Consider the following 10,535-nt stretch of genomic DNA (forward strand, 5'->3'; position numbering starts at 1 on the left):
ATTCTTATGAAAGAGGGCAGAGACTGAGTAAGTGTTCCTGCACACAGAAGAAGATTTCCTCTTCCTCTCCTCGTAACACCTTATAGATCTGCATTTCAATGTGTTTCATATCAACAGCTGGAATAGCTGCTTCCTGTTGGATTGAAACTTGAACTTGATTCAAACCATCTCACTCCTCTTTCATGCCCCTCCAGAGTATATAATTCCACTTATCATCCTTTCCATCATCACCTTCCAGGATTTCCGCTGTCAGAGAGCATTTCCAAACAGACTGATTTCAGACATGAAGGGACAGTATCTAGGTCATACCTCATTTTGACACTGTTCAGGCTCTTTAGAAAACCATTAGTGATTTGATTTTTTAACATGAGTCAGGAGTGTTTGGTGGTGTGGCAGAAGAAATGCATTTATGAAAGTGAAGCTCTGTTTGAAACTTCAGTTCCTGTTGGAAATGGAAACACACAGTTTTAGAGTAATCTGCATCAAAATACTCTGTTCTGATGGGTTACAGATAAACTCCAAGGCTCCTACTGGAAACTCTCTGTAGAAGGAGCCAATTTTGTTGGGGAATGCCCTCACAATCCAGGTGGGCCATATGATTTCTTTCTGTTCAGAAAGTTACTATCCCTTCAGTCATTTGAAGGAATGGAAAGCCAGAATTAATTCTAATTATGTTTAGTTTAGCAGGAGCATGCAAAATTCTTATCTCATTTACCTACCCACATGCAGTTACTATTCCCACAAGAGACACTAAAGAGAAATTGGAGCTTTTTGTGAATACCAGTCTAGAGAGTTTCACTTTACAGAAGTACTTCACAAAAACTCCTTTGTAACCACGATGGAAAAACCTAAGGATTTTTTTCAATCACATCACAGTTCACTGACTGTAAAAGTTTTTGTTTTGGTTTTATATTTTTCCCCTTTTCTTGCAAGTCTTTCTAGCATTGGCTATTAAGGAGTTCTCACTTTTTATCACTTTATAAGGAAAAAACCAGCTCAGTTTATCTTTTGCTTATTTTCTGGAGCCTGCAGGAAGCCTCTGCCATCCTAAAGAAAGTCACACATAATAGAGCAGCTTTAGCCCAGTAAGCCAGTCGTTCCCAATTCATCAGTCAAAGTGTTATGCAAGTGGCCCCCTAAATTGATAAATTCCCACAGTGCCTGTTGACCCAGCTGCCAAGTGCTCACGCAGCAGGTGTTGTTTTCATGACCACCCTGACAGTAATACAAACTGTTTAGCAGTTGCATTGACCTCTTAGCTATTGACATTGATACAGGCTTCACTAGGGACTAGTTTTCAAACATGACAGAATTTCTTAAGACTAGAGGTCATGAACAAGTATACCATATAAGAATAAATTTGATATGCTGCTGAGTTTAAATCTTAAAAGCCATGAGTTTTTTCCACATTATTCCCATGTAGTAAATCTGGAGACAAGTAACGAGCTTTTGGCATCTCTCCCAGGACTAAAGGTATACTTTTTAATTTTAGAAGCTGTACCTGAAGAGATGCTATGTTTATTCTATGACAAGTAGTAAATTTCGGTTTTGACAAGGAGTGAAACAAAATTATTTTTTCTTGACATTTTCCCTTATAAAGGAAAAAACCTCAACAATTGATGCACAAATGTCAGTGATATACTTAAGTATATTCTAATACCTAAATCTTATGTGGAGGTAATTGAAGCATAATATTCCATATATTTTGTATCAAGATTTCTATAGCAGTGTCACTTGTTTGAATCTGAACGTCCAGGAATTTTGTCTGCTGTTTTTCCCTTGCTTTAGTAAGGAAGTAGAGGTTTTTGATATTGTGTCAAAAGCCTGGTTGAGGAATTGTTTTCTGTTCAGCACTATTGTTTTATGCTGAGTTTGGCCCTCCATTGGCATTGATTTATGCACATGAGTTACAGAAAGCACATACAGCAACTAACTCACTCTATGTGTTTAGTGGAGCTACAAAGAGAACGCATGAAGTCCTGAGCTATGCCAGGATGAGTTTTAATCTATTAAAGCATGTTGGACTTTTATATGCCTCAAAACAGTAAAGACAGCTTTCTTCTACTAGCTATGGTAAGGCAGCAAAAATTATTCTACACATTGCACAGTCAAGAATTCCCAGCTCACTGCACACGTCAGTGAAGGGATCCAGCGAGGCCCCAGCCCCCAGTACAACTTTTCCTCCATGTTCCATACATTTAGAGTTGTTATACAGTTTCATGAAAGCCTGTTTTAACAAGCAAGATATACTGTAGTGTACTGTATATATGAACAGCTCTTTAAGATAACTAGAATTGTACAGACCATATAAATAGTCATTATCAGCTACATTTTTGGCTGACTTTCTGTGGACCAAATAGTGCTTACTGTAAGAGTAATCAAGCTCTACCCTTTAGGGTTTTATAGATTGAGGGATACAAGGAAAAAAATTCTCTCCAGCCTGGAGTGTGGCTCCATCTACTCCCCTCCATTTTCCACGTCAGGAGACACAGCGAAGCACTGGTTATATAAACAAAATCATGGTCCTGTGTAAGTGCAGGAGGGATCAAGTCCCAACAGTCAGTTCCAGGACTTGTGTTATCTTTGTGAGACTCACTTCAGCTTGCTCTGAGCCTGAACATTTCCACCCCTTCCAAGCCCTGAGAATGCAAAGTGTGAGCACTGTGGGGCAGAGGCTTTCTCTTGACACGTGTTGGTCCCAGAGCACTGGAATCCTGAGAAAGAAGTGTGGCTTTTCCCAGAGCACAGCTCAGGAAAGCCAGTGATTCTCGCAGGCGAGGATTCTGCTGCAGCTGCATTTGTATTCCTCTTCTCCTAAGGCACCTTGCCAACCAGAATTTTTTCCATCTTTGTCTCTACTCCACCCCACCATTAATAAATATTATCCAAGGCTGATGAGTGCAAGTTCTTGACTGATGGTAGAATAAAAGACAAGGTTATATTCACAAGTACTGAGAGCAGTAGAAAACTAAATCATAAAAGTGACCAGCCATGCTCAGCTGAATACAAAAAGGTGTGACTTCTGCCTTCCTAATTGCATATAAAACCAACCATATATTATGGTACTATCACAGGCAAATAGTTCACATCTATTAATAAAATAAAATAAAATACCAAAAAAATATCTTTTACAAGGTGATTCTTTGCTAAAGATATGCCACTGGAGCTCTCTTCCAAGAGATGCCCCAGGAGCCTGAGGTTATGTTTCCTGCTAAACACTGTATTGTACTTGTGTTTGAGCAAGAAAAAGAGAAGCCTCCCATTTAAAGTAACTTCAAATAAATGAGCTTTAATAGTGACAGATAAAGAATGTTGCATCCTATGCAGTTAGCTATCCATAAATCATTTCAAATGTAGATTTTTCTTCTAGATGTAGGAATTAGAAGACAGATCTTTTTATCTTAAATCTGAACAAGTCTCTGTTGAAAATATTATTTTCTAGAACCATTTCCAAAACATCATTGCATGTGAATATTGCTTATAATTTTTTAAGCGTAGGAACTTTCTTAACCAGATCATATGTAATGCACTCATTGCCTATTACAGACCTGGAATTCCTTACAGGTCAAAAAAAAAAAAAAAAAAAGCATTCTATTTAAAAGACAGCTGCAGAAATATGTAAACAGTAAAACTGAAAGGGTTTCAAATATGCTGCACCGAAGGTGTCAAAACATGTTTCAAAGCCCTTAAATAATACAGGACTTTCAGTCTGATTCTCAGAAATGGTTTGGAAATCAGGACTTGGTGCTATGCTAAAGAAGCATCTACACATTCTTTCTGTCCATAACATCTTTGGGGGACCAGTTCTTGTGTGTGGATGTTTAAATAATCTTGGTAGTAATTATGACTGAGCAGAGAAAGTGCTAAGCTGAAACAAACCAGTGGGCCTGTACTGTATTACTCTGTTTCAAGGAAAAATGCAAGAAACCCTGTAATCAACCATTAACAAGATGCATGTCAAAATGGGAGGGGAAAATGTAAGCCCAGTCAGCTAGTGAGGGACTTAGGTATAAATGCTTATTCATACCTAATACCCTATCTAATATTATTTTGATTGTCCCCATTGTACACAGAAATACCTATTTAAAGTCCTAGTAGATAGGGCTTCAGATATCTTTTGATATCTTAGTAGTCACAAGTTCAGCTAGTTAATTTTATTTTCTTTAGCTTAATTTTTTTCCATGATGTTTCTTCTGATGTTGAAATGGGAGAAAAACAATGCCAAATTTTTTTCCTCTTTTTCTTCTGTCACTGTTTTCTGCACCTCCATCATACCCATTCTTTCTCAGACCCAAAAACTGTCCTTTCCTCTGCACAGGTGTATTAGTCTAGGAATTTAATATCTGACAGAGTAATCAGTGCACAAGCTGCTATTCCAGGTATTTGCATATAATCGGGGTGTTAATACTGATGTTAGTAGAATGAACAATTTCCTATTCTATTCTATTCTATTCTATTCTATTCTATTCTATTCTATTCTATTCTATTCTGTTCTCTCATAGAATTTTGTTTTGACTTGTTTGGATTCTAGCTGGACACTTAGCCAAGGTTTCTGTAAGCTCTCCAAGAAACTATTGGATTTTTTTTTCCTGTTCATTTCAAGCTTAGTATGTATGGCAGTAGTTAAGACAGTTTCCTTGGGAATGAGTAATTTTGTATTTGTCAGTAATTAACATAATTTTCCATGATGCTCCTATTCATTTACTTGATTAGATCACTTGAGAGATCCTGACATTCTTTTCCAAGCTTACCAAACCTATAGCAGAAACAAAACATGGCACCTCTACTGGGAACCTGTAGCCTTTGGACGCCGCTATCATCCTAACCAAAACATCCAGTGTCAGAAATATTTTAAGTAATCTGAACTAACATTTCCTTTCTGCATACATTCCACAGAATCACCTGATAGTGAATGGTTGAGTTTGGAAAGCACCTCTGGAGGGCACCTGGTCCAACCCCCCTGCTCAAACAGGCACTCCCACAGCCAATTTCCCAGGACCATGTCCAGATGATTTCTGAGTATCTCCAGTGATAGAGACTCCACAACTCTCTGGGCAACCTATGCTAGTGCTTGGTCACTCTCAGAGTGAAAAGGTCTTTTCTATTGTTCAGATGTTTAAATTAGCATGCAGAATGCACAATCCAAATATCATTCCATGGAAATATGGAAATAAAAAACCAGCAGCTTAAAATTGAATTTGTAGACAGAGGAAATATTTCTGCAAAATTATTACATGTCACAATGCCATAAAACTTGTTCAGGTTACTCTTCCCCCTTTCTTAGGGGAACTCTAGATCAGCTAGAAATGAAAAAATGAAAAAAAAAAAACAAAACACCATGACTGCCTGCGATAAGCTGGCAGTGTTTTAAAGATAAACCTTCAGCAAGCTGTTTTTGGCAGGTTCATGCTTCAAGAATTCTCAAAGACTATTGCTTAATCTTGTGGAAGATCTCTGAAGGCAGTTACATAAAATAATAGCAAATTGTACTGTATTTTCCTGTAACATATCATCTCTGGGCTTACTGCTTTTTCTGAGGAAAAAAGAAATCTCATTATTTTTCCCACTGATAATATTACAGCAGAGAATCAAACCTTTAATTAAAAAATAATTTTTTTTCTTCTTGATCCCAACTTTTAACTCTTTGTTTGGTTTGTATGGTTTTATTCAGGCCTTTAGTCCCTGAAGAATGCAAAAGAACAGCTCAGCCTGCACAGATACTGACATCTGAATGCTCAAGGCATTGTCGGAACGGGCACTGCACTCCCACAGGAAAATGCTGCTGTAATCCAGGCTGGGAAGGAGAGCTTTGCAGAACTGGTTTGTATAGAGAGTCACAGCAACAAGTGAAAAAAGCATTGACATGTCATAATTGGCTTTTAATTATTTGCTCAGAGAAATTTTCAGTATGTGTTGACCAATATATTGGCCTTCAGTTGTAAGACAACATGACAAAATACCAATTTCATGAGCTACAGGAGAACAATAAGTCTTTAGATGAATGCAATTGCTAAGACATCTAATGCATTGTGTGCCAGTGCAGAATGCAATTGATAGCATAAACATGACAACGGTGTGCTTTTTTTTCATACTAAGATTTTCAAATGAAAGGAGATGCAGTAACTACATGTCCTGTAATTGGACATTCACCTTCCTCTTGCAGTATTATCACTGTCAGTGTCAAAGAGAGGTGACCTGTCAGGAAAGATGGTAAAGCAGAATGACAGGTCTTCATTGCATCTTTTGCACTTCATTAATTAATGCATATTTTTTAGTTTAAGTACATTCTTGATCCTACCAAATGTAATGGCTCCAGTTTGTTGAAGAGAATTCTATGTACAACGTATCACAAAACAGCTAATAATCAATGTCACTGTGATCCATTATTACAGTGATTTCATCAAGTCCTATCTTGTTGCTTTAGCTTTTAAAAGTCACTTGGAAAAGTGACTGTAACTGAACTGAGATGATGGGTGTGCCAGCCAAGGGATGAGGTGAATGAACCTAGAGTGCCACAGCTGTGCCATCACTGTTGCAGAGGCTGTGGTTCTGTCTGAGCTGTGTCATTTGGGCCAGTGCAGCTGTTCAGAGCCAGCCTGGGTACCAGGAGGTGTTATTACAAAGATTTTATTCCTCAGCATCAGCAGAGTCCTCTGACTGAGCATAAATATGGTGAGCAAGTTTGACCAGATGCCCACACAAAGAGATGTTAATATTGTGGCAGTAGAACTCAAAGAAATAGCAAGGACTAAGGGAAAATAAGGATCCCATGATGGATCATGGATAATTCAGGTTGCAAGGGACTCTAGGAAGGCCCTGGTGAAACAGGGCCAGCTATGAAGTCCTTATAGGCTGGAGTGTAAATTACAGCAACTTCCAGGTTTTTAGTGATGAGCAGGGGTGACTTTGGAAAGAAATGAAATTAATTAGTCACTAATAAAGTATCTCACTGGCAAAGATTAATGATCTGATGATCTACAACCCAACAATGAAGGCAGGTTAGAGAAATAGATGAGTTTATCTGGCCAAATATCCCAACTTCAATTGTCCTCAATTTCCAGAGCCATTCTACATTTACAGAATGAGGCCTTTGTCCAAGTGGAACTTAAAATTAAAATATGCCCCCAACATGAACATAAATGGGTCTTGAATAACCTGGTTTGTTTTAAAAATCACAGCTTTATGATAGAAGATTTGATGGACACAATGAGCAAGAAAGCCATAGAAAATATGTAGTCTAAGGGTCTTCCTTCCCTGTATCCCACACAACAATTAATAGGGATGTTCTAAGTTGAACCTCAACCTACTATTGTAGTTTAAATAAGAAAATTTAAAGGAAATACCTTACAAAGTAGGAATTTCCTTTTCATATAGTTAAGAAACTCTTGGATAAAATGAAGAAAACCTGCATTTCTATAGTGTAGTATAAATATCCATAAATCCATATTACAGTTCATTGCAATAGGTAGCACTAAGCAGTATAACACCAGCAGAAAAAGAAAGATATATACATTATATATCTCACAGTCCTGTGACTACCCCAGAAGAAAATACTTCTACAACTGAAGTTATTGATTATTAATTTTGCTAACACTGGCTACAATTTAAAATAGGAGATACATTTGAAAGACTGAAGCAAGCTGATTAATCTAGAACTCTATACATAATTTATCAGGCATCTACTAAAGAGAGGGGAAAACTTTGAAACTTATATAACTGATAAAAATGGTTGAAAAAAGTACCCTGGCTCTTTTTTGTCCAATGGAAATTCAATTTTGGTCCCAGCATTAAGTGATTCAAGAGCCAAAGGAGTGCATTTGGTGCACTGCTGAGGTGTAGTCTGCTTTGCTGAGGAACATGTGTAGTCCAGAACTCTGAGTATACAAAGGAGTTTGCCTGAGATTCTTAAAAATGAAACCTGAATATGGGAATTGGACATTTCAAAAAAATCTGTTGAGTTTATGAGTCTTTCCCAAGTGACGTCCTCACAGATACACAAAATTACTTGTCTCATTTATATTCTAAAACTTTAGAAAATATGCTTTCAACACTCCTAATATTTCATCCTTTCTACATTGTTTTTAATTTATATGCTTTATCACTACAAGGCTAGAAAAGCTCTAAATTAATGTGTGCTGTATCTTTTTTTGATTTGTGATGATCTAAACAAATTAGAAAATTGCTGTTTTTTTCACCCACAGCAAAATGCGACCCAGCCTGTCGACATGGAGGTGTCTGTGTAAGGCCCAATAAATGCTTATGTAAAAAAGGCTATCTCGGCCCCCAGTGTGAACAAGTGGATAGAAACATCCGAAGAGTGACAAGGGCAGGTATTCTTGATCAGATCCTAGACATGACATCCTATTTGCTGGATCTAACCAGCTACATTGTATAGTTTCTGGGACTATTTGGAAACTCCACTTTCAACGGGCATTTGTTTTGAATCCTGTCGTTTTTGAAAGACTGTTATCCTGCAACAAACACCAGTGATTTGATTTACTTTATTAATTTAAGTGTAATATCCACCAATGTGCAGAAAAATCCCTTGTATGTGTGTAAATATTCCTGCACGTCTCCACAGACGTCCCGATATTCAATATGTGCACACATACACGCGCAGCCGCTATCACAAATACGGTTTTGCAGAGTGGAATCTTTTTTAATATTTATTTCTTCATGAGAAATAGTTTACGAAGCAATTCCACTGTAAAACACATTTTCGTCAAAGGACTTTCCTGATGTCTTAATGGATTCTTTGACATCCCAGAAATCTCGTTCCTGTACCTATCTGATTATAGCAGTGAGAAAGCAGTTTCCAAACATCGCTGTATAAACTGCTGGACTTAATAAAATCCAGTTGTAACAGTTTCTATGGTAAACTGAACTCCATCATGAGACAATATTTCAGAACTGCTTAATGCATTCCTATCTAGGCAATTCATTGTAAGACTGTAACCTTCACTTTCATCAATGTAACTCTATTACAGAATGTTATTTCTTTATCTAGCATAGATGCAAAAATCTGGTTATCGCAGCTTAATATCAAGATTGTTTCAAGTGTTAAATAATTAAATTATATTCGCATATTTCAAAACCAGTCATCCTAGAAGGTCTGCTTTTTGTCATATATTTTATTTAACGATGGGCACTGGGTTCATGTTACATATTTATATTATTTTATTTTTATGATATAGACATCACCTAGATGAGACAGCTTTACCATGTCCTGTAAAATACTAAAGCTACATTTTTCACCAAGTTAATTTGAAAGACTGGGAAAGAGAGAGCAAACACACACATACTTCAACGTGTTGTGGATCTAATCTAGAAATGTACCCTTGTGTCAACTTGTGTTCATTTACACTGGATAAGAAAAAAAAGCAAACGCCCACCAACCATAATAAAATTCCAGCATTTGTTTCAAGTGTCCATAAAGTGATTTTCACTGTGGCAGGACAGTGCAAGAGGCGATACACAGGCAGACTCTGCCAATGCCACTCTGAACGGGGTGTCCCGGGGTGAGAGCTCGCATGAGCACGTGCTGCCCGTGCACAGTATCACTTGTACAAAGCCGACAGCAGCTCTTGCCAAATGTGGTTCTAAGTGTTCCTTGCAGAACCAGCAGAAAACCGAGTCTTGGTAAATATATCAATAAATGTGGTGTACATGCTGTAGTCAGGTTTTCTAAGGTATTGATTAATTAGATGGATCTGCAGAACTGATGCCCTCTTACCTCCAGCTCTACTGGCAGCTTCTTTGTTCACTACTTACCAACTATCAGGTTTCCTTTGCACTACCTGCAAACTACCTACTGCAGCTTTTACAAAATCTTGCCTAAGAAAAGAAAGCAGAGCAGCCCCAGTGTGAACATCCTGTGGTCCTTAGAAGCAGCTGCTCATTCATCAGAGATTGACAACACTTTAGCCAAACAGATCTAAAAGACTTTCACCGTGTTACTCTCCAGTAGTAAAACCATCTCTCCAGGGTAGCAGCATGCAACAAATTTTCCCTCATAGAAATTTGTCAGTGTTCATTTAGTGAACACTGATTTATTAAATCTGAAATTACAGCATAACCGATACTTGCATTTCTGTGTCTCACACATTTCAGCTCCAAGGAACAGACAATTACATTTGCCTTCCATATATGTTTGCCTGGGTTTCGAGTGACCTCATGCCAAATGGAAATTGGTTGAGAAATCTTGGTTAAGTGCTCAGAGAACAATGGTCTGCATTAAAAAGTGCATGCATAATTTTGCACAATGTAGATTCAACTGACAGTCCATTGAAAGACATCTTGGGATTAAATGAGCATGAAGACCAAATTGCCCTCTCACCCCAGAAAAGGGTGGTCCCTTATAGTCACACGAATACTTCATTGGCTAAGCAGTGTGACCAATCTTAAAATGAACCCTGTGGTAGCATCTGTAGGTTAATAGCAGCTCTTTGTCTCCGCTGCTTTCTGCCTTTAGTCTTTTCCCTGAATTCCATCACAAAAAGTTCTACAATTAAAAAATGTCCTGACAACCATTTTTG

General features: G+C 37.7%; 1 protein-coding gene across 1 annotated transcript in view; it reads left to right on the forward strand.

Moving 5' to 3' along the window:
* Positions 1 to 9,097, forward strand: part of HHIP (hedgehog interacting protein) — a 68,827-nt gene extending 59,730 nt beyond the window's left edge. The window contains exons 12-13 of the mRNA XM_021549227.4: positions 5,672 to 5,820; positions 8,202 to 9,097. Coding sequence (XP_021404902.3) covers positions 5,672 to 5,820; positions 8,202 to 8,395 — 343 coding nt within the window. The 3' untranslated portion in view covers positions 8,396 to 9,097. The remainder of the gene's footprint in view (positions 1 to 5,671; positions 5,821 to 8,201) is intronic.
* The last annotated feature ends 1,438 nt before the right edge of the window (positions 9,098 to 10,535 follow it).

Source organism: Lonchura striata, chromosome 4 (assembly GCF_050655825.1).
Source record: "Lonchura striata isolate lonStrDom1 chromosome 4, ASM5065582v1, whole genome shotgun sequence".
NCBI classification, from domain to species: domain Eukaryota; kingdom Metazoa; phylum Chordata; class Aves; order Passeriformes; family Estrildidae; genus Lonchura; species Lonchura striata.